General features: G+C 42.0%; 1 protein-coding gene across 19 annotated transcripts in view; it reads right to left on the reverse strand.

Annotated features, from left to right (window-relative positions):
• BRD1 (bromodomain containing 1) overlaps positions 1-25,166 on the reverse strand; it is a 274,234-nt gene that overhangs the window by 109,109 nt on the left and 139,959 nt on the right. For 16 of the 19 annotated variants that reach the window (XR_004540658.1, XM_033958908.1, XM_033958902.1 and 13 more), the window contains one exon: positions 10,151-10,645. The exons of 1 other annotated variant lie outside the window; for it this stretch is intronic. Coding sequence is in view for 17 of the 18 variants with exons in the window: in XM_033958908.1 (XP_033814799.1) it covers positions 10,151-10,645 (495 nt within the window). In the remaining variant the exon portion in view is untranslated. Of the gene's footprint in view, positions 1-7,759; positions 8,770-10,150; positions 10,646-25,166 lie in introns of those variants that run through there. 2 more of the 19 variants (XM_033958917.1, XM_033958915.1) reach the window with 2 other exon arrangements.

Genomic DNA, 25,166 nt, shown 5'->3' on the forward strand with positions numbered 1-25,166 from the left:
TACCTTGCTGGTTTTGGACGTTTGTATTTGACCCCCCGGACAAGGGGCAGAGACAATTGCTGTTTATGGTGGAGTGTGTTTTTTTGATTTATTATCTTTTTTCACACCGAGCACTGTTGGGTGCACTTTATTACAAATTATACACAGAGTAAAAGCCCGGGGATGTTTCACAGTTAACACCCTGTTGGGTGTAAGCCAAGTGACAGCCTGTACCGCTGGATTCTCCAGTGGGTGGCTGTGTGACTGAGGGCTTTCCTGTGTTTATCACTCATTCATCAGAGGTAGTTATATAGTTGTCACTCCACCAGCTCCGCTCTAGTCTCTCCCCCTTATCTGGTTCCAGTTCTTGGAGTCTGGGAGGTTTATATTTTTTTGATGTTAATTTTCTAGCCTCCTTAGCTTTTTCGGGTTCCTGCAATTTTCTAGATAAAAATTTATAAACATTAGAGGCTCTGGTAGAAACCCGTTTACAAAGTATGTATTATTCCCAATTAATATTTCCAAATTAATAAAGTCTTTTTGCTTATTTTTAAATGGGTTTCTACCAGAGCCTTTAATTCAGTAGCATAATTAAATGAAATAACTATTTCTATAGTTTATAGGGACGGGCGGGGATGTAGGGGATTCCTGGCAGGGACGTAGGGGATTCCTCGCGGGGACGGAGGGGATTCCTCGCGGGGACGGGTGGGGACAGAGGGATTCCTCACGGGGACGGGTGGGACTTTGGCGGGGACGGGTGGGGACGGGTAGGATTTCTGTCCCCGCGCAACTCTCTACTACAGACCTCAGCCCACTTTTTTGAAACTGCTTTCAACTCTTAACTCCCACTCACTGCTGTCAGATACCTATACCCACTGAATCATTTCCTCTACCATTATCTCCCCAACCCTGAAACGTCCTGTCTAAATTAGCTTGTAAGCACTTCTGAGCAGGGACTGTCTACTGTATGTTAAAATGTACAGCATTGCGTACACCTTTCAGCGTAATAGAAATAATAAATAGTAGTAGTAGTAGTAGTATTAGTAGTGTATCTTCTCACAGCCAAACATGCCTCAGGGTGACCGGACTCCTCTGCAGCACTTAAAGCCTCCGACCGGATAATCAGAAACACAAAAATAATAAAGATTAAACTTGAGCAGAACAGACAGGCCCCCTACTCCTTGCTTGTAGAGAATAAGACTGAGGAGTGGAGCTCATCCCAGAGTAATGGGACATGGAGCATGAAAACAAACAGTGGGCTCTCTACAACCCTCACAACTAATGGGGTTTAACCCGATGGTCAACACTACCAGTCCTGTTGTACAAGAATATTACATTTTGGTGTGTGTAGTTTCAAGCAATGATAATAAATAACTGCCTCAACCTGTTTTATTTACTGATATGGATAACTCTGAGGTATTTCTTAATTTCTTTGCACTGACATATATGGTGGGAGAAGATGCTGGGGAGATAGAAGAAAAAAGGCAGAAAGAATGCATGCATGGAAAGGGACTGGGACTTGTATACCACTTTTTTATAGCTTTACAACCACACTCAAAATGGTTTACATACAGGTACTTCAAGCATTTTCCCTATCTCTGCCAGTGGGCTCACAATCTATAGGGGAGAAAGCAATGAGAATGCAGAGAAGGGAGACAAAAGAACAAATACAGGAGATATAGTGTTGAGAGCAGAGTAGCTAGCAACAACAAAAAAAAAGTCATCATGTTGTCAAGGGAGAGAGATCACCACAAACTATTCTGAGGTGTGGGGTAAAAAGAATCGAGTAGAGCAGTGGTTCCCAAACCTGTCCTGGGGGACCCCCAGCCAGTCAGGTTTTCAAGATATCCCTAATGAATATGCATGAGAGAGATTTGCATATAATGGAAGTGACAGGTATGCAAATCTCTCTCATGCATATTCATTAGGGATATCTTGAAAACCTGACTGGCTGGGGGTCCCCCAGGACAGGTTTGGGAACCAATGGAGTAGAGAGGGACTATAACCATCAGAATGAGGCTTGAAATATACTTAGAGAAGTTATTAGAGTACCAGAATGAGGCTTGAAATTCACAAAGACAGCTGGAACACAAGACTGACGTTTGGAACGTACAGGAGACTAAGTAAACAAGTTCACTGTGGTTAAAATTTTAGCATGTAGCTCCTAACCAATGCTTAAATCTCTCTTAAAGGGGCCAATTTACTAAATATTAGCATGTGCAAAAGAGTATAAGCTATCTGCTACCATGCTCATAGGAATAGAATAGGTGTACCAGCAGATAGCATATCCTAAAGGGCACTAACATAAGCTAACATTTAGTAAACTGGTCCCAAAGTTTGGATGTTTTCCTCCAAAACATCCACAATGACTATGTATGAATTTGCATATGTAAAGTCTCTAGTTTATAAAAATCTCCAAGTCTTAAGGACCGAGTTACAGCCACTAGTCTAGTCAAACAATTCTATCTCAAACATACATTGGGAACATAACTATTTTATAGGATAGCCTGTATAGTTAATACAAACAATGAAATATCAGCTTAGTTACAATTCCAGTGTTCTCCCTAGCACCTTTTAGCTGGGTGCTCTGCCCGGCTAATTTAGGTGAGCGCCCGGCTGTCATCTCAGTCGTGAATTTGCCTCAGCCTGACTTTTTTTTTTTTTTTTTAAAGCACCAGGAAGCGGGTTTTCAGCTTTACTTCTTTTTTATTTTTCCTACTGCTGGTCAGTTTTTACAGTCGCAGTTGGAGGCGGGGACTGCAGGCTCATTATGACCGAGTGTTCGAAACCGGAATAATCCTGATGTCCCGTTTGCTTTCGTTCTGCCGCTGATCCCGCAAGACAGGCTGGCCGCTGCTTGCAGATCTGTTTCTGCAGGACACTGGTTTCGTTTTGTGCAGTAGAACCAATCGGAACGAGGAGAGGCGGAAGCTAGCAGTTGCGTGCTTAAGTAACTGCTGCTGGCACACAGAAAAGAGGGAGAAGGTGCATAAAAGGAATAAAGTAGGCCCAAGAAGTAGAGGGGGAAGGGATTACAGCGGTTATAGATTAAGGTACTTTGGGGACTCTGGGCACCTATGTTTTAAAAGCTTTCATTTGTAGGGCGAGAAACTTGTAGCTGATGTGGCTGCAAAACATAAGGGCCAATTTTTGATCTGGCCACCAAAAATATGTGAACAGTGAACCGTTATTCGTGCTTATTTTATATAGGCACAAGATTGATGTTTCCATTAGGTGTCGACTAGAGTGCTGATATTTGGGAGTGACAAATGGCAGATGTCAACCTAGGCATTTCTCCCTTCCTGTCAGCAATGAGTAGAATAGGTGGAGCTAGCAGTCAGACTGCCAGATAATCAAGAAAGTGGAGTTTTCACTTTAGTATATGTATGCTGGACGCCCACTGTGTTCCTACTTCATGACTTCCTGTTATAGTCTTAAACACATAGGAGGCCCTGCACTTCAATTTTCAGCTGCAGACCTGTCTGCTCAGATCTAGCTAAACAGAAAGGAACAGGCCAAGGAGAAAGGGGAGATACTGGACCACCAAGCAGGGGAAAGACAAGATGCTGGTCTGCCAGAGAAGGGGAATGAGAACAGAGGGGAACAAGGAGATACTGAACTATGAGAAGAGGGAAAGCGCCAAGATGCTAGACTGCCAGGGGCAGAGGAAACGGGCAAAGGTCCAAGTCCAAGAGATCACTTAAGAGAGTCTAATAGCCTTGCACTTGCCCTGCATAGGTACTTCTGGCTAAATATTTTATAAAGGCACATAAGTGGCCCTGGAAGCAGATGTTCATGCATAACTTTATACCTGTTCTGATGTGTTTACATTTACCTCAGAACAGGTATAAAGTTATGCATGAACATCTGCTTCCAGGCCACTCTTTATGTATTTTAAGGAATTTGACCAATGAGCTACACTGTTTTGATAAAAAGAATGTACTTTCCAGCATTAATTTGAATCAATCTCATGCCTTTTAACATCAATATGTCAATGTCAAATTAACTAAAATAACAGAATAAAAAATTGAACATTCATACTCTAGGAATACAATCCAAAAACAAGGATGTTAAAAAGCAATAAATAGTATAATGATTTACTAAGATTCTCACAATAATGTATCCCAGAGTAAACTGATTCTACAATGTCTTTTGGAAATCATCCATTCAATAGAACTAAATGATTTGTTGTAAAAGCTTTATCAAAATAGCTGGCTGTGAAAGTATGCTAGACTCTTGATTTCTTGAAAAAAAACCCAAAACTAAGCTGCTTACCAAAAGCATAAAAAGAGATTATGTACTTACCTTGATGAGTTCTTTTCCAGTAGATAAGACATTCTAGACAGATGGGTAATATGCCTGTGGCTATGGGAGGAGGGGGGGAGAAAGGGCTGGGTGCAGAGCTTGGCTGGAGGGGCTGGGTGCAGAACCTGACAGGGGAGGGTACTTGAATATTAAGCCACCCAACTTATATTCGAGTCAACCATTTTTCCTCCTTTTTGGGGGAAAAAGGGGGTCGACATATTCGGATCGACTTATATTCGAGTATATATAGTATTTACAAAGAAATTTTTGAGGGGTGAGACTTGGATAGAAGGAGTGTGAGAGATGTGGTGTTTTTAGATTTTAGCAAAGCATTTGACAGTGTTCCACACAGACGTCTGATAAACAGAGTGCCCTCGGGATGGGCCCCAAAGCGATGGACTGGGTCAGGAAGTGTGAGTGGAAGGTGACTGAGGGTAGTGGTCAATGGAGATTGCTCTGAGGAAAGGGATATTACCAGCGGTGTGCCTCAAGGTTTGATTCTTAGTCCTGATATTTTTAACATTTGTGTTCTTATTAGGTTTATACCATCAATAATCTTCTTTCTGTTGGTCCCTGTAGGATTCCATATGCTAGGTGTTCAATCCCAATGCGCAATCTGGGAAATGCAGAAATCCAACACTTTTCTGAGCACATGCACCACCCCTTTAGCCTGAGAGCTAGCAAACATATCCAGTTACAGTTTCTGCAAGCAATCCATTCAGAAGTCTTTTGCAGTTGGCTCTGCTTCTATTTCTTATTTTTTTTCGCTTAACGTTCATTTGGTTTGGTGGCTTCTGGTGATCCCCTGTCAGAGCAAAGGATGCAGTCCCAAGGAGCCGGATTGGTGCTTCATGGAGAAGATCTTGTGAATCTGTGAAGCAAGCCTGCTGTGTATCACCTTTCTTTAACTTGGGGTTCTTTCCCCTGGGAGTTCACTTGCTCGTTGACCTTGTCAACGGTTTCAAGCTTGGCTGTGTGCGTCTGGAGCGAAACCCCCAGGTTTCAATTTGCAGGCAATATTGTTGAAGGGCTGTCAGGTAAGATTTGTCTCTTTGCAGATGATACCAAAATCTGCAATAGAGTAGACACCCCTGATCGAGTGAATAATATGAGGAAGGACCTAGTGAAGCTTGAAGAAAGCTAAAATTTAATTCTAAGAAAAGGCAGGTCATGCATTTGGGCTGCAAAAACTCAATGGATTTGCCTCCCTCTCATGGACATCTACAATCTTCCAGAATTGTCTGAGAATGCTCAGATAAAAGAGGAAGGAGTCGAAGTATTAAAGTATAGTACTCTTGCAACTCAGAATCCAATATGGAAAGAAGAGGCTTGTGGCGCAGCATGATCCTGATGCTCCAGCTCTAGAATATCTTCATAGTAATCTTTGATAAAAACTATTTTACAAAACTGATTGGGACCTTTTGTTAGAAACAAAGAAACTGGCGAAAAGCTCATCCACTACTGCAACCAAAAATCAAAGTTGAAGTTAGTGATTTCTTCACAGGGACTAGAAATCTTGAACTTTCTGGTAGAGAAGTACTGTGACAAGGGGTATAAAATGCAGTTCTGCATTTGTATAATACAGGAAGATGATGCTTTGCAGATGCTAAATTGGCTGTGGCACAATTCACTAGACCAGAGTTCTTCAACCGCCAATCTGTGGACCGGTGCCTGTCCGCAGAAATTTTTTGCCGGTCCACAGGGCCGGCACGTCCATCGGGCAGAAGACAGTGTTCTTCAGTCGCCGGTCCACGGTGCAATCAATGCGGCGTCTTTGGGCTGGCTCCCCTGAGTGCAGCCGTGCACAAAGCTGTGGGAAAAGGCTCCTACGTACGTCCTGCGCCTGAACCGGAAGCCTTCTCTCTGACATCGCAACGTCAGAGGGAAGGCTTCCAGATGAGGCACAGGACGCGCGCGAGGAGCTGCTGCCCACAGCTTTGTGCAATGCAGCACTCAGGGGAGCCAGCCAAAAGACACCGTGTTGATCGCTCTGTGGACCGGCCCAAAGATAACACCGGGGGACAGGTCAGAAGGCAAGGCACAGCATGGAGGGAGAGAGACAACAACGGTAGGCGGAATGCTTTTATTTTTTTTATTTAGTGATTGATTTACATCTGCTGTCTGTTCAGGAAGAAATGCGTTTGTTTCTTTTCCTCTGGGGTTGTACTGCTTGCAGAGTCTTGCATCTGTTTGTTTGTAAATATTAGTATTTTTAGTTTTTGGTCCTACATTTGCATGGGGTTATCTGTTTTCTGGTAGGAATGAATGTTGAAAAGCATACAGTGTGCTTTGTGTATTTTAATTTTGTGGTTAACCATTATGAGCTGTTAATATGATTATATTGTGTGTGTTTATATATATATGAAAAATTAATGGATAAAATGGTGTTACAATTAGTACTATTAAGGGGTCTGGGTCTGGGGCGGAGAGGGGAATGACTTAGCCCAGTGTTCTTTAACTGCCGGTCCATGAACTGGTGCTGGTCCACAAAATAATTATTTTATTTCTGCCGGTCCATAGGTGTCAAAAGGTTGAAGAACACTGTACTAGGCTACACTGAGCCAAAAAGGGTTTGCACAGTGATTCTGTCTGCACCAGAAATATGAAGAAACCACATATTTGTAAACAATGGTGTGAGAGTATTTTCAAACTTCATGTGCTCTGATGCCAAGATTACAGTTTTCTGTGCTTAGATGATGGCAATAAGTAACTGAGCTGTTTGGAGCTCCTCTTGCTCAGAAAAGTGCAACGGCACCAAAGATGCCTATGCTTTGGGGTGAGATCTCAGCCAAGAATAGTGCTTTCTCCAAAGAGGCCTAGTGTTATTTTTCTTTCAAGACTAGACTTTTCAAGTCACTGCATGATGGAATGAAGACAACACAGAGGGAGAAGAGTCTATGGAACTGCAATAAAAGATTTTACTTCTTCTTGGGATGCCTCTTCTTTTCTTCATGTGTTTGCAGAATCAGTTTTAACAGTTCTTCTGGTTCCTCAAACATGAGCCTGATGATGAGCTAGGTCCAAGCAAATGACAGTCTGAGACTTATCGGCCATTTTTGATTCAGAGGTTTGGTAGAACTAACTGAAAGCTTAGGTTTTACTTATACAATCAACACAAAAATACTGAAAGCACATCAAGGCAGCAATAATAAAAAATAAATAACTAAGAAAATAAAATTTATAGAAACTAATGCCCCTCCCCCCAAAAAAAAATAAAACAACAACAAGAAATGCAAAACACTCTTCAATAAAAATGTTGGGGAAGCTTTCTTTCAGTGTCTGTTCAGTACAGCAAAAAGACAAGTCTGATGTGACTGCTGCATATAGGAAGGGCCACTGATGCACAGAAGGGAAAAAGAATGGGACTTGATATACCATCTTTCTGTGGTTATAATCACTATTTACTAGCTCTGAGTCTGGAAAGCTGTTTCATCTTGGAACTATTGAATGTCATCACCTACCTGTGTGCTCGATTCATTCTGTTGGCCAATGGAGAAAAAAGTTTACATTGCTTTTTATTTTTGACACATTACCAAAATGTACATAAAAATGTGATAATTTTCCTGCCTCAAATTATAGTACTGGTTTGATAACATGACCTTAAAACCAATGCACATAATCATATAAATTGTGCTAATATTTCTGAAAAGGTATTGAGCAGACAACTGCAAAATGGTTTCAGTAGCAGACTGCTTAGTATTGCTGAAGTTTATTTTACCTTATTTTTGTATTCTTCAAAAACCCGTAATCTTTATGCTGATATTAAGCGGAAGCCAGGACTGGCTCTTTTTCATTTGATCTCAGATGCCATTATTTTTTTCAACATAGTAAATACATTTTCATGAATAACCTTACAATTGAGTCTTGATGCCAGTAGTTAGTGTTTAGTAGTATGCAGTTTGGGCTAGAAGCACAGATACGAGCGCAAAAGTTTTCAATTAAGAAAATATAAAACTGATCCTTGATGTACCAATATATATATAAAAAAATGAAGTACCAAACAATACATAGATGAAATAACTGAATTTACAAAAATAAAAAATAGCTATAGACTATTCATCTGATTAATTTGTTCACTAGGATGTAGTGTTCTTTCATATAAATATGGCTGAAAAATCCTTATTAGCACCAAAAAAACAGCAAGTTATTTCACTTTGATTGCCATGAGCAATATTTTTTAAGTCTTTTTTTTTCAATTTTAAATTATTTCAGGGTGAAGCCATAATGCAGCTTTTGTAAATATTCAACATTTTTGCAATTCTTTATATGCTTCTATCATTCAGATGACATTCCTTTGCCTGTATGGAATTTTCTAGACATTATTTTCATGTCATTTGTCTTTGAAGAAAAAAAGGCAAAAACTGAAACATTCTGTGTAATCCCATATTGGACTTTTGTTTGCAGGATGGACTTAAGAGGACACCTGATGTTTTCCACAAATGGTAAAAAACAGGCTTTTTTTGGCAATGGAGTCAGTTCTTTTCTCTGTTTAGAAATGAACAGAAATTGAGACATTCTAAACTTCTCCATGATCAAATAAACATGTACATTACAGCTTAGAAAAAATGTATTTTACTTTACAACACTACAATAAAAATGAAATTGCAAATCAAACTAAAGCCTGAAAATTAAGTTGATTTGACTATTTCTCAGTTATTCTTCATCTAGCAGTAAAATTTACAACAGCTACTGGTACTTTTCTATATTGCTGTCTGAGATATCAATACATTCATGCTACACTCCCCACGACAATTAATCTGTGAAACAAACAAGCTTCCCTGCTTGTGTAAAAACATCAAGCCAATCTTATTTTGCTAATGTTTGGCATGGCATTAAACTAGGAAATCCATAAAGATGCTTATCTACTTTACAGCATATTTAACCAATATGTGGCTATGTATGAAAATACTTGATACATAATTCATGTTCAATAGAAATGCATTAATGACAGAGGTGAAATGAAAGAAGACTCTTGTTACCACTGTTCATATAGTTTAACAGTGGGAGTGCCATTGTTTTTAATTCTGAAGGAAGCACTGCCTTGTCACTTACTGGGTTGCAAGGGTATGTAGATAAATAGTTGACACCAGCAAACAAAGGGCAATAAGAGTATTTTGAGGAAGGAAAACAAAAGCAATGAATAGGGAAAAGGGTCAAGAAATGAACTTAAGCAACAGTATATATGTTACAGTGGCAAGTATATACTGTATTAAAATCAGACAGAATGGATATAAGTAGACTAAAGAAAAATTTTTGCCATAAAAATATAGGGGCTTTATTTTTAAGTTGATATTACACAGGCTTGCATTTGTAAGGAAAATGATATTAACAAATATTTTCCCCAAAATTTTAAGTAACATCCTAAAATACCATCTATTCTCTTCACTACACTGATATGTTACAATGTATTCATGTGCATGTGGTATACACCTCTGTATCATTTCTAATGTTATGTAAGCCACAATGATTCCTAGTCGACATAAACGGGATACAAGAATCAGTATGGTATGGTAAATATACTTAGGACTTCCAATTTCACAATAAGTATTTTGTAAGGCATAGAACCTGACATTAGGGACTTCAACCAACCAATAAGTAGATCCCTTTTATTTAATAAATGCAGGTGAACAGTCATTTCTACATTTTGCATGACTTAAAGAACAAACAGAATCCAGTATACTATCTATCTACCGGCAATGAAAAGAAAATCAGTAATCAACAATACAGAGCCCATAACTCCTAAACATATACATAGCAAAGGTGTTAGCTTTATTTTTATTGTATCCAAGAGGTCTTCATAAATTGTTTGTGTGTGTATATATATATATATTTAATAAAAGGTAACATGAAAGTTCATAACATTTACCTGTATCTAAGCGCTTCACAGGGGATTCATCATCCAATTCAGAATCTCCACATGCACTTCTTGATCTTTTTCGTGGCTGCAGAAGTGTCTCCAACCTTGGAAGGACTACAGACAAAAAAGTTTTGGTCCCTAGCTGTGGAGAAGCTGGTTGCGTTTCAGTGTTGTTTGCAGACTTTTGGGGGCTTACACTTTTTGATTTGTGGAACAGAATGGATGTGCGTCTGTTTACATCACATGATGAATCAGCTACTGCAGAAACTGTTGACTCATTGAGATTATTGTTGTTAAGTAAAAATTCAGACGTGTGTCCATTTATCATTTCTTTCTGAATAGAAGTACTACATGATTCATTATCAAATGTAACTCTCTTGTAAAGCTTATTCTGCTCTGGATTGAGTTCTATTGGTTTGAGGGTTGGTGGTTCTGAGTTAGTCTCCAAGTTTGAAGGCAGAGGTAATGCATCAGATGGTTCAAGTTTAGGGGGAGATTTATCTCCTGAAAAATTATAAATAAAGTATGATTTTTGAAAACTGTTATATGAAATACTATAAAACTTGCCATTAATATTAAAGCCCATCATGAAAGCTCAGATTTGGAACATATGCCATAGAAGTTTTAATACATAAGCTCTTGCCAGCAAAATATTTTCCTATTTTGCAATGTGGAGGTTAAACTCCGATTATTAGAAAAAAATAAATATATATAAATTAAAGAAATATTTTTGTTACTATAGAATTGCACATGTTGAGATAATCTAACTGCATCATTTTAAATTAACCTTTTATTTACAGCCATCTCAAATTCTAATATTCAATTTAAAAAAATATTGAAAATTTTGCTTAAAAATGTTGCAGGTGTAGGAAAGTAATTATCAATTTTTAGATTTCATCAGCCTCTGTGAATGCAAATCTCCTTTCCTTTTTAAAGTGGTCTTCTGTTGGTCCCTGGCAGCAGCAGTATTGCACACATTCTGCCTGCAGCCTGTCCCAAAGCATTCCTTCTGACCTGACTACCCATGCAGAAACAGGAAGTGATGTTAGAAATGGTGGGAAAACTTCAGAGCATGCCACAGACAAGATGTGTGCAATGACAACATTGCTTCGGACCAACAGAAGACTACCTTTTAGGGAGTCAGGTAGGATGGGGAGGGGAGAGAAGTGAACTGTAGACCCACAAGCAGAACTGGAGGAGCCAGCAGTGGAAACTATGGCAGAGATGGTGAGCTCCAGCAGCCAAAAGAAGAACTTGGTGCTCCTCACAACAAAGTTTTTGTGGCTGTTTATGGGGGTGGAGAGAGAAAGAGAGATGGATGGATGGACAGACCCCAAGAAAAGAGAGGGAAAGAATGAAGAGAAAGGGAGAGATTCTGGATATGGGAGTGGAAGGAGGGGGTGATTATCAGTCCTTTAGGGAAAGGAAGGGGGTTGGGATTTCATGTACCACCTTCCTGTCATTACAACAGTCTACATATTATATACAGGTACTTATTTGGTACCTGGAGTGATGGGGGTTAAGTGACTTGCCCAGTCACAAGGAGCTGAGTGGGAAACAAATAAAATACCTCTAATTGTGTGATTGTGGTTATAATCTTAACTGAAATGCAGACTTTTATACACACACATATACACCATGAACTGAAAAAACCACACACCAAAATGTTTTTGTTGCATCTTCCACAGAACTCGGACGATTCTTATGAAATTTAGTGCATCTTGTCCTGAATGAAGTTGATGTAAAATACTGTAAATATTTCCTACCACACCACAATACTACCTTGTGAAAATGAATTATTGCTATGGGATATGTGCAGAAGCAGACGATAGTTTGTAAGAAGTCTCAGTATCAAAATGGTTTTCACTGCAGAAGACCAAATTCTGATAAAGAAATTGGTACTGCTAAAAGGTTACAGCAGTCGACGGTTGTTGAAAAAGTTTGTCCAGAAGGATTGTAACAAAAATGGCCTTGATGTGCTGCTATGCAAGATTGTAAGCCAGGCAGCGGACCACTGTGCTCGATTCGCACACAAGAGCACATTGACATTGTATACAGTCTTGTACTGAGCCAGGACGTGCCACAAACACACCGAACAACTTGTCAAATAGCAAGAGAAGACAGAGCAAGCCAGACAACTGTGGTGAGGATAATTCATGATAATCTGAAATTAAAGTGTCTTAAAGGGTTGTGCCCAAAAGTTAACTTTACACAACAAAGACACACGCCTGAAATGGTGCAAGCAGCTTTTGACCAAGTACTCAAAGCACAGCAGCAGCTTCATCTGGTTTATAGAATGACTGCCTATATGTGCCTTCAACACCACAGAAGCGTGAAGTTAATGCCAGATGCCTACTACAGACCTGCCTGACCTTCAGACAATCAGTCATGGTCTCAGTTGCAATTTCGAAACTCGGATTCATATATCTGTTCTTCATCAATCCTGGGGTTTTAAGATCAATGGAACATACTACTTACTAGGGCATCCTCTTGATGTAGAAGCTGTTGCCAGTGATCCATCAGATGTCGTTAGATGTCCAACAGGACAGATGTCGTTAGATGTCCAACAGGACAATGCCCCAGCACATTGAGCAAACGACATGACAGAACTGCTATATTGGGAGACCACAGACTTCATTGGTCCAGATCTCTGGCCTGTGAATTCACCAGACCTAAACCCAGGTGACTACCCTATCTGTGAACTGATACAGGAACATGCTTACCAAACATTGAATACCTTAAACAGGAAGAAAAAGGACTGAAATTTGGAGATCAATAACCTGACATCACTACCAAAGGCTACTCAAACAAGGTATATTGGAGAAAATCTCCATGACAAAAAACATGACAAAATATCAGCACAAAAAGGGGGGGGGGGGAGTGGATTTGATAACACCTTTTTGTGGTTTACATATTATAAAACAGGTACTTATTTTGTACCCGGGGCAATGAAGGGATGACTTGTCCAGAATCACAAGGAACAAAAGTGGGAATTGAACCCATTTCCCCTGGTTCTCAGCCTACTGCACTACTACTCCAGAGTCCCTCAGTGGAAAATAAGTAACCATTAATATCTTCTAGAATTCGGACCCATTCCACACTTTTAGTCATCCCCTAGGAAGGGATGACATTTACTATCGTTTCTATAGAAATTGTTTCTGTCCAAAATCAAGAGCCAGTTATGTTCACTCATTCAAGAGAGTTTACTTCATGAAGATCCATTAAAATTGCAGAAAGTATCTGAAGTTGGCTAAACGTAAATACCATTATAACTATTGGATTTACCTATGTGCAATGTGATTGCAGCATCTCAGTACAGAATGAGAGCTCCTGCATTTCTCTATTTTAGTAACTGACTGGTTGTCAAAACCACATCTCAGACAAGGGATTATATATCTCTATACATTAAATGACAGCAGATGAAGATGAAATTGGCCCACTTAGTCTACCCAGCTATGAGTAAGGTCTGAGCAATCCAACAACAAACCTCCCTCACTACAAAATTAGGTTGACTTCTCAAATTTTTGTCCATCACTTTCTTCTATACCCATTCCTGGCATGCTCAAAATATGTTAGTGATGGCATCTAAAACATTGCTAGTAGGCCATTTCAGGCCTTCCCACCTCAACTCTACTTCTTACAAGATTTATACTTAAGTCAATATTTAGGTACAATTGCATACTAAAACCTGGCCATTCTGTGGTTAAATGGGGTTTAGCTACTGTTTCTCCTTGTAGATTCTCTAGCATTCTTAGAGACCTGATACAATTATTCTACTGCTCTCTAGCAGGGTATACCCAATGGCAATTTCTCTTTTAGGTTGTAACCACCATTGAATTAATTAATTTTATTTAACACAATTTTATACTGCCTAAAATCTAAGTGGTTTCCAGTATCAAACATTTATAAAAATTTCCATAAAATACATAGATATAAAACAATATCCATTATCTGCTTATCCATATAACGGTGTCCATACACCTAAAGTCACATGGGAACATTTCATCCATATTACATATAGGCATCTACATATAGTTGTGTCTTTAGTAACTTCTTAAAGTTGACATAACCTGTATGTAGTTTTAGATTTCCGGGTAGATTATTCCACAGGTACACACCAGCAATACAAAACATTTTTGCTTTTGTAATTACATAGTGTACTCCCGTTTCTTTAATGGCTGTAAATCTCATACCCCGCTCCGATCTCAATGTCCTTCCAGGTTTATAGAACTCCCACAACGCATCCAAGAATGCTGGGGCTGATCTATACAAGTTACCCTAAAGTCTACTTGAAAGCAACAACCAAATGTTTTTGGATTGTAACTGCTATTTTGTACATAACTACCCATATATCAAGATTTCTAAACATTCTGGCAGTGTCCTATCTTAGTCTGTCCCACCAGCTTAAGGTTACAGGGATCAGCTATATACAACCCAGCAAAGCCTGTTTTTTCTAATGCAAGAGGAAATAGCAACCTTTTAAAGTTAGCAGTTAAGGTCATTATCTGAAGACAGTAAAGCAAAAATACTTACCTGTACCAGGTGTCCTCCGAGGACAGTAGGCATATATTATCACATGGTGGGTGACATCATCCATGGAACCCAGTATGGACATTACCAAGTGCACTGTCATTTTAATTTTTTAGGCAGTGCCCAAACTACATGCATGCTGGTGCCTTCCCTTTTGATGTCGGCTCGCAGGACCATCAGTTCAGTAATAAAGCTAAGAAGCCAACTAAGGGATATGGGTGGGTTGTGAGAATATATGCCTGCTGTCCTCAGAGAACCCTTGCTACAGGTAAGTATCTTTACTTTCTCTGAGGACAAGAAAGTATATTCTCATATGTGGGACTCCCATGCTACCAGAATCATGACTGTATATATAATTGCAATCCTGGCAAAACCCAAAAGGGTTGGAGGAACATTGGTGCTCGGGAAGTAAAAAGATTTTGCAGAACTGCTTGTCTAAACTGACTGCCTCTCATGGAGTTTTGATCTAACAGTAGCAAGGTGAAGGTATGGCTCAAGGACCAAGTAGTTGCTGTGCAGATGTCCTCAATAGATGTGGAAGAAAAATGACCTACCAAGGTAAGACATTGTGGGCTGTTACATGACCCTGCAGCGTCAGCCTAGCCCGAGTATACACTAAGGAGATACAGTCCAGTAGCAATATAGATATAGTTCTCTTGGTAATAGGAACCACGAGTCTGATAGGGTCAAAAGCTATAAAAAAGCTGGGAGGATCCTCTGAAGTTTTCAGCTCAGAAACTCAAAATTAGACCAAATGGCACAGTGCGATTGCTAATGCAGAGGTTTTGAAAGAAATAAAGGCATCAAAAATTGCTCTAGCCATGAACTTTCTAGTAGTAAACAAGTTATTAGATAATTGTTAAAATGGCTTTAAATTGTCTGGGGGGAGAAATTCCTCAGATGCTGACAGTTGGATATGTGGTGTCTCTCCTTTTAATCACTGTAGTTCCTTTCTTTTATGTAAGCCGCTTAAATCCTTGGCCTGTACAAAATGGTACAATAAATAAAATAATAATAAAGATTTGAAATGGACATGCAAAATTGGTAGTCTATAATTATGTTGAAGAGCATAAATGATTGGAAAATGGGTTTATTAAGAGTCCAAAATTCTGGCTTCTCTGCCTAGAGGAGCAGAAGCATAAGACTGCGAGCTGCATGAATGCTTAAGGGAAGATTCCACAACTAAAGAATGGTGTTAAGATAAGTTCTGTCAAAGCCTAAACACGTTTGAAGTCTTATTATACGCTGTGTCTATTTTTCTAGGAGTTACTTCAGGGATCTCAAAGTCCCTCCTTGAGGGCCGCAAATCAGTCGGGTTTTCAGGATTTCCCCAATGAATATGCATTGAAAGCACTGCATGCACATAGATCTCATGCATATTTATTGGGAAAATCCTGAAAACCTGACTGGATTGCGGCCCTCAAGGAGGGACTTTGAGACCCCCGAGCTACTTGGACTGACAGGGAAGTCTTTCAGTTTTTAAATAAAGTATCTTTTATGACCTTGTGTAAGGGTTTTTAATGCATTTATTTGGTGGTATTTGAAAATCAAGATGTTCAAAACAAGGTTCCTCCTCTGCTTCCATCTTGATTGGCATAGCCTATCTCATCTGCCTTATAAAGCCAGTAAGAGATATTCTTTCTGGTGGAGATTTGCATCATTCAGGAGGAGGGGAAGGATCAGAAGGCATACTGCTGCTGAATACTCTGACATAGTCTTATCTGAGCCGTTGAGATATATGAATCAGACTCCTCAAAGTACTCCCTGACTAAGTAAGTTAGGAAGCATGCGACAAAAGGAGGGTTGCTATGTGACCAGGTGAAGGTTGATGTTCTGCGGCAGGAGATTAACTCCTCCACCAATGACTATACATGCATTGAATGGGCCCGCACCGACTCCGATGCTTGACGTTGAGCAAGGGTGTATGACCTCATCTTTGGTGGCTTTATACAGCAGATGGGACAGGCTGTGCCCATCAAGTCCAAGTAGTTCCTAGAAAGATAGACACAATGTATCAACACTGCAATGTATCTTCAGGCTGGGCTAAGGTAGGCATAGAAGCCTTTAATGCCTGTGATTGTAGTAGCCCTAAAAACTCTCATCTGATCATAGCCCAGATGTCCTCCTGGAGAGACTGTGCCTGTACTGAAAGATCAAACAAAAGCAAAAACACAATCCAACTGGTCTGCAGTGAAACACAAACAGCACAGAACAAGAAAAACTGCAGACGAGCGTACAAGATGCAGGCTAAGTTTATTAAAACAAGCATTTATTGCGGTTAATATTGCCACCTTTTATACAAACCAGGGGACCCGACATGGTCCGTGTTTCGGTTAAAACACCTTCATCAGGGGTCCTAACAGATAAAGATGAGAATGACTGAAAGTCTCAAATATGGGAAAATACTTAAACAAACAAACATAATCAAATAGACATAATGGACATGAGGGAAAACAACAAATATGAATGGTGATGACCAACCACAAGTGATATGAAGTGAAAAATTGAAATGACAGGACTAAGTGTGGTGCAAGTATCTTTGTAATGCAGGTGTAAATTTAGATTTTATATAGTGACAATAAATTTGCTTAATCCAAAAGCAAAGACGGTGAAATGTGAGCAAAACATGCAAATTAGAACCATAGAAATAAAGTAATAAGAGAATGAAACATAAAATTCTTTGAAAACATACCCTAATCTGTAAAGGTATCAGAACAAACCGCAAACAGAAATAAACTGGCAATATAATACGTAAAAGGGAAGATACCTGGGACTTCTCGACGATCAAGGAAGAAAAGGATACATCAAAGAAGACAAACAGATTGCAGATAGATTAAATTCCTTCTTTGCGTCAGTCTTTACCAAAGAGGACACTACGTCTATACCCGAAACAGTGAAAGTATTCAAGGGAGTAATAGAAGAGAGCCTCAACACAGTAAATGTGGATCTGGACCAGATTTACTATCAGATCGACAAACTAAAAAGCGACAAATCCCCTGGCCCAGATGGAATTCACCCGAGAGTATTAAAGGAGCTAAAGGTAGAAATCGGAGAAATACTGCAATCCCTCGCTAACATGTCAATTAGAACCGGAAAGATACCAGAAGACTGGAAGATAGCAAACGTCATCCCAATCTTCAAAAAAGGATCAAGAGGAGAACCGGGAAACTATAGACCTGTGAGTCTCACATCGGTCCCTGGGAAGATGGTTGAAGCATTAAGGATAGCAAAGTCAAACATCTGTATACCCATGACCTAATGAGAGCTAGTCAACATGGCTTCAGGAAGGGGAAGTCATGTTTGACGAATTTACTTCAGTTTTTCGAGACTGTGAACAAACATGTTGATAGCGGAGAACCGGTGGATATAATATACTTGGACTTCCAGAAGGCGTTCAACAAAGTTCCACATGAGAGACTACTCAGAAAACTACAAAGTCATGGAATAGGGGACATACTAAGATGGATAGGAAAATGGCTGGAAGACAGAAGACAGAGGGTAAGCGTAAATGGGAAGTTCTCGGACTGGGAGAAAGTAACTAGCGGAGTGCCTCAGGGTTCGGTTCTTGGGCCCATCTTATTCAATATTTTCATAAATGACCTGGAAGAAGAAACGACCAGTGAAATCATCAAGTTTGCTGATGACACAAAGCTGTGTCGGGCATTCAGGTCACAGACGGACAGCGAGGAACTCCAGAGAGATTTGAGACAACTAGAGAAATGGGCAGAGAAGTGGCAAATGAAGTTTAATGTGGAAAAATGCAAAGTGATGCACCTGGGCAGGAAAAACAAGGAGCACCAGTATACCTTGTTTGATGTAACTTTGGGCTAAAGCGAACAAGAAAAGGACCTGGGGGTGATAGACAGGACCCTGAAGCCGTAGGTTCAATGTGCAGCGGCGGCAAAAAAAGCAAACAGGATGTTGGGCATGATAAAAAAAGGGTATCACGAGTAGATCTGAGGATGTCATAATGCCACTTTATAGAGCGATGGTAAGACCACACTTGGAATACTGTGTCCAACATTGGTCTCCCTACCTAAAGACGGATATAATACTACTGGAGAGGGTGCAGAGGAGAGCGACGAAGCTTGTAAAAGGAATGGAGAACTTAAGCTATAAAGATCGCCTTAGAAAACTAGGATTATTCACCCTCGAGAAGAGGAGACTGCGAGGGGATCTGATAGAGACTTTTAAAATACTGAAAGGATTCGACAAAATAGAGCAGGAAACAACTTTATTCACAATGTCAAAGGTGACTCGGACAAGAGGTCATGGACTGAAGCTATGGGGGGACAGGGCCAGGACAAGTGTCAGAAAGTTCTGCTTCACACAGCGAGTAGTGAACGCCTGAAACGCTCTCCTGGAAGAGGTTGTGGAGGAAACCACAATTCAAGGATTTAAGGGCAAGTTGGATGCACATCTTTTTGAAAGACACATTGAGGGATACGAGTAACTAGGGTATTCGCCAGGGTAGGCCTGGCTGGGCCTCCGCATGTGCGGATCGCCAGATTAGATGGACCCAAGGTCTGAGCCAGTGCAGGTATTTCTTATGTTCTTATGTAATAAAACCCTTAGCTCGCATGTGCACTTCAATCTCCATGCACCATGCTCTATGCTACGTATGCGCAGTGCCTGCCTCAGCTGATTTCCTGCCCCGATCTCTGACGCCGGCTGACTTTCTGCCTACGCTGCTGCTGCAGGAACTCCTCTTCTTCTCACCCCCGGACAAGCAGCGGCAGCAGCTGCAGTTTCCTCAAGCAGCCACGGGGCATTTGCTAGGCCAGCCCGCTTTGATAATGCAAGGCGGGCCAGCCTAGCAAAAGCTCTGAGGCTGCCCGGCCTAGCGGATGCTGGACAGGGAGCAGGAAAGGGAGAAGGGGTACTACTGGACAGGGGGAAGGCAAAAGTAAGGGAGAAGGGCTACTGCAGGACAGGGGGAGCAGGAAAGGGGTGCTGCTGGACAGGAGGGAGGTAAAAGTAAGGGAGAAGGTTTACTACTGGACAGGGGGGAGGTAAAAGGAAGGGAGAAGGGCTACTGCTGGACAGGGGGAGCAGGAAAGGGGTGCTGCTGGACAGGGAGAGGCTACTGCTGGATGGGAGAGCAGGGAAGGGGTGCTGCTGGACAGGGGGGAGAGACAGAAAGAAAGACAGACAGGCATGGGGCAGGGAGAGAGACAGAAAGAAAAACAGAGAGGGGGAGAGAGAGAAAGAAAGAAAGAAAAAGACAGCCAGAGGGCCAGGGATAGCGACAGAAAGAAAGACAAAGAAAGAAAGAAATGCCCAAGTCTACACATCTATTCTAGCACCCGTTAATGTAACGGGCTAAAAAACTAGTAAAGTATAAAATGAGCAAATGTATTTAACATGTAAAATTGCATAATTCAATATAATAAAAGCTTAAAATCATAATTTTGTTAAAAAGATCATCAATATGAATTATAAAAGTATATATAAAAGCCAGAACGGTAACCTTAAATCAAGGGATCAATAAGGGGTATGTGGTCTCTTTTAGACTATAAATTATGTCCCATCAAAAATGTTAAACACAAATTGTGTTGGTAAAAAAGGCAGAATAAGGGTAAACATCCGTAAACAGAAGCTGGGCAGGACAAAATGAAAACCGGTATAGATAAAATTGAATCAGAGAGGGCCAACCAGAATGAATCTCAAAGTTTAAAAATGTAATTAAGAGACAAGATGGCGTCAGGAGCAGGACGCTGAGAGAAGCACTCCCGTCTTGAAAGGAAAAATTTCTTTATTCTACTTTTAAAAACGACAATTTCATGCCTAAAAGAAGAGGGAAACCGAGGGGTATCCCTCCACCTACCCCGGGCTTCTCGACGCCGAGGCAGACTGTGATAACAGCATTCACAGTTCCCTCTTCCATGTCGGGCGTTTCCGCTGCTGTGGAACCGGGAATCCATAGCTTGGACGGCGAGATGTCGCTCTCGTTGAGCCCGCGAGGACCGCATACCCCTCCCAATCCCGGAGAATCTTCGCTGCAGCGGAGCTGGCGGGAGGGCTCCCCCGGAGTGTGGGGTGAGGCTTGCTCTCTCTCCGAAGTTGACCCGGAAGTGGAACATGCAGCAGACACGCTGACCTCGACGTTGGAGAGGCAGCGTTCTGGGGGAGAGGAGCCGACGGTGACCGGCGGTGGGGAGGTGGCAGGAGCCCAGACTTCCATCGCTGGAGCCGTGCTTGGGTCGGCTGGTGTCCCCCTCCTTGGACCGTTGGTAAAACCACAGGCTGTTACTCTGGACTCCATTTGGACTGCAATTGAGAATCTTCACCTGGTATGTTCTAACTTTGTTACAATGACCCAGAATTCTACCTCCAGGATAAGCTCCTTAGAGACTATTACTCAGCAACACCAAGTGGAATTAAAAAACTTAGATAAAGCAACAACAGAGACTAAGAATTTAATTACCAAACAAACAACAGAAAAAATGATGATTTTGAGGAAGATTGAAAACCTGGAAAATCAGCAGAAAAATTTAAATTTGAGGATTCTTAATTTTCCGGTTGCCAAGTTTATGTCTCCTAAAGAACTCTTTAAGAACTTTATGTTGAATGTCTTAAATGTACCTGAAGTAAGTCTTCCCCCGATACAAAGAATTTACTATATAAAACAAGTGCAGAAAGAAAAAGCTACAGCAGCTGAAAATGTTCAATTAGATGTTTCTGATATTCTGCAATCTTCTGACATTGAAATTCAGGGAAGAGCAACTTTATTGGTCTCGTTGGTATTTCTTCAAGATAAAGAAATGTTGCTTAAATTATATTTCAATTTAAAGCAGATTTCCTATTTGGGGGAAAGGGTATATATATTTCCTGATGTTTCAAGGTGGACGCAGTCCAGAAGGAAAGAATTTCTGTTACATAGATCAAAGGTGATTGCTTTGGGGGCAAGTTTTCAGTTGCGATTTCCTTGTAAATGTTTTATTTCCTATCAAGGAAGTAAATATATATTTTTCGAACCTTCCCAATTAGGTTTTTTCCTAGAAGGTAAAGGAATCTCTACACAGTCCGAATGATACAGGTTAATAATGCGGTTAAGGTTATTTTGGATAGGTAAGATCTGACTGCTCTATTTCTTAAAGTTTTTAGTTTCCTTTGTATATTCCCCTTTCCCGAGGGGTTTTACTTTCATCTTGTCTCTTCTCCTTAAGTTGTGGACTGTATTATATGATTTATATGGATGTTTAAATTTCAATTCTTGGTATGTAATATGACTAAGAGAATAATATATTTCTGTATTTCTTTAAACATCTTGTATAGGATGCATTAAAATGATAAATAAATTAAAAAAAAAAAAAAAATGTAATTAAAACATATCTTCAAAGGACGCTACAGACATGGAAGCTTGTCAGCTCAAAAAAAGCTGCAAAAGATGTGCAAAAAAGGGAATATAATGATCCCACATATTAAAGGGACCACAAAGTGAGAGAAGTTGCACTGTACATATGACGCTAGTAAAATGAAAAGGATGTGAAATAGGACCAGGACTACTAAAGAGAGAAATACAATACTAGCAGAGTCAAAGCGGGACCACTAAAAATAGGCTCCACAGAGAAAAAAACCCCCAACCAATTGCGTGCAGAAAGCACAGTTACTTACCGTAACAGGTGTTATCCAGGGACAGCAGGCATATATTCTCACATGTGGGTGACGTCATCTACGGAGCCCCGATGCGGAAGCATTTTCAAGCAAACTTGATTGAAGATTTAAGTTTGCTCTGCTGCTCCACGCATGCGTGCCTTCCTGCTCCACTAGGGGGTGCATCCCCTCGTGGTCTCCAGTTCATTTAACTAGCAAAGAAGCCAACCTCGGGGAGGTGGGCGGGTTGTGAGAATATATGCCTGCTGTCCCTGGATAACACCTGTTACGGTAAGTAACTGTGCTTTATCCCAGGACAAGCAGGCATGATATTCTCACATGTGGGTGACCTCCAAGCTAACTGAAAAGGGATGGAGGGAAGTTGGCAATTTAAGCAAATAGATTTCGTAAAACCGATTGGCCGAACCGGCCATCGCTCCTGGACAGTGAGTCCAGACAGTAGTGGGAGGTGAAGGTATGAACCGAAGACTACGTGGCAGCCTTGCAGATTTCCTCAATAGGTGTGGACCTGAGGAATGCTACGGAGGCTGCCATCGCTCAGACCTTGTGTCCCGTTACTCGACCATGCAGCGCGAGACCAGCCTGAGCGTAGCAAAAGGAGATGCAATCGGCCAACCAGTTGGACAAGGTGCATTTGGAAACTGGGTGACCTAACCGGTTTGGGTCAAAGGACAAAAACAGTTGTGGGACTTTCCGGTGTGACTGAGTGCGTTGGAGGTAAAAGGCCAACGCTCTCTTGCAGTCAAGAGTGTGGAGCGCCACTTCTCCGGGGTGAGAGTGGGGCTTGGGAAAAAACACAGGCAAGACAATGGACTGATTGAGATGAAAATCAGACACTACTTTAGGCAAGAACTTTGGATGGGTGCGGAGTACCACCTTGTCGTGATGGAATACCGTGAAGGGTGGGTCCGCTACCAGAGCTTGTAACTCACTAACCCGCCGGGCGGAAGTGAGCGCGAGCAGGAAAATCACCTTCCAAGTGAGGAATTTAGGATGGCATTTGTCTAGGGGCTCAAATGGAGGTTTCATTAGTTGAGCCAGAACCACGTTAAGGTCCCAAACCACCGGGGGAGGTTTGAGAGGAGGGTGGACGTTCAGAAGACCCTTCATGAAGCGAGAGACTAAGGGATGGAGCAAGAGGGCTTTCCCTTCCAGGGGCTGATAAAAGGCCGCAATCGCACTGAGGTGTACTCGAATGGAGTTGGTCTTTAGGCCGGAATGAGATAATTGAAGTAAATAGTCAAGGACCAGAGGGACGGGGACCGACACCGGGTCCTGGCTGTGGGAGGAGCACCAGGTTGAGAATCTGGTCCACTTTTGGGAGTAGCAGGTTCTCGTCGAGGTCTTTCTAGAGGCCTCCAATATCTCCTTGACTGATTGAGACACGGGGAGAGCAGTCAGGGGGAGAGAAACCAAGCATTCAGATGAAGAGATTGAAGATTGGGATGTAACAGTGAACCCTGGCCCTGTGATAGTAGAGAGGGAAACAGAGGCAGAGGCAGTGGATCTCTGACACTGAGTTGAAGTAGAAGGGAAAACCACGGTTGGCGTGGCCAGCGAGGGGCAATCAGGATCAGGGTGGCTTGTACTGTTTTCAGGTGGACAAGCGTCCGCAGTATCAGAGGAAACGGCGGGAACGCGTACAGGAACCTTCCCTCCCAGTCGAGGAGGAAGGCGTCGGCCTCGAGCCGGTCCGGGGAGTACATCCGGGAGCAGAAGAGAGGCAGCTTGTGGTTGTGGGGGGATGCGAATAGATTTATTTGAGGCGTCCCCCACTTTTCGAACACCTGTCGTAGGATCTGAGAGTGCAGTGACCACTCGTGTGGCTGGAGGAGGCGGCTGAGTCTGTCCGCCAGACAGTTTTGTTCTCCTTGTATGTACACCGCTCGAAGGAAGGTGTTGTTGGAGATTGCCCATTTCCAGAGGCGCAGGGCTTCCCGGCAAAGGGACCAAGACCCTGTTCCCCCTTGTTTGTTTACGTAGTACATTGCTACCTGGTTGTCGGTTCGGATGAGAACCACTCGGTCGTGGAGCAGATGTTGAAAAGCTACAGCTGCGAGATAGATGGCCCGAAGCTCTAGCACGTTGATGTGGCAGCGACGGTCTTCTGCTGACCACATTCCTTGAGTGCGTAGGCCGTCCAGATGGGCTCCCCAAGCGTACTCCGATGAGTCCGTGGTGAGTATCTTGCTGTGGGGTTGGGTGAGGAAGAGCAAACCTTTGGAAAGATTTGAAGAGTCGGCCCACCAGCGGAGCGATCGTTGCAAAGAAGGCGTCACTGTCACGGGGCGGTCGATCGGGTCCCGGTTTTGACGCCATTGAGAGGCCAGGGTCCATTGAGGAATTCTCAGATGGAGGCGGGCGAAGGGTGTGACGTGGACGGTGGAGGCCATGTGGCCCAGAAGAGTCATCATCTGCCGAGCTGATACTGAGGTCAGCAGGGAAAAACTTTGACTCAGACTTACTAACGCCTCTAGACGCGGAGGGGGGAGGAAGGAACGGAGGCGAACCGTGTCCAGCGTGGCCCCGATGAACTGTAGGGACTGGGAGGGGCGTAGTTGGGATTTTGGGAAGTTTATCTCGAACCCCAGACTTTGTAGGTAGGTAATAGTCTGTTGGGTCGCTGAGATAACCGCTTCCCTGGACGGGGCTTTGATCAGCCAGTCGTCCAGGTAGGGGAATACCTGGAGGCCCTGGGAGCGTAAGGTTGCTGCGACCATCACGAGGCACTTGGTGAAGACGCGAGGTGACGATGCTAGCCCGAAGGGGAGGACACGGTATTGTAGGTGCCAGTCCCCTACCTGAAAACGCAAGAACTTGCGGTGAGCGGGGTGCACTGGGACATGTGTGTACGCCTCCTTCAGATCGAGGGAGCAGA

Source organism: Geotrypetes seraphini, chromosome 9, assembly GCF_902459505.1.
Source record: "Geotrypetes seraphini chromosome 9, aGeoSer1.1, whole genome shotgun sequence".
In the NCBI taxonomy this organism is placed as follows: domain Eukaryota; kingdom Metazoa; phylum Chordata; class Amphibia; order Gymnophiona; family Dermophiidae; genus Geotrypetes; species Geotrypetes seraphini.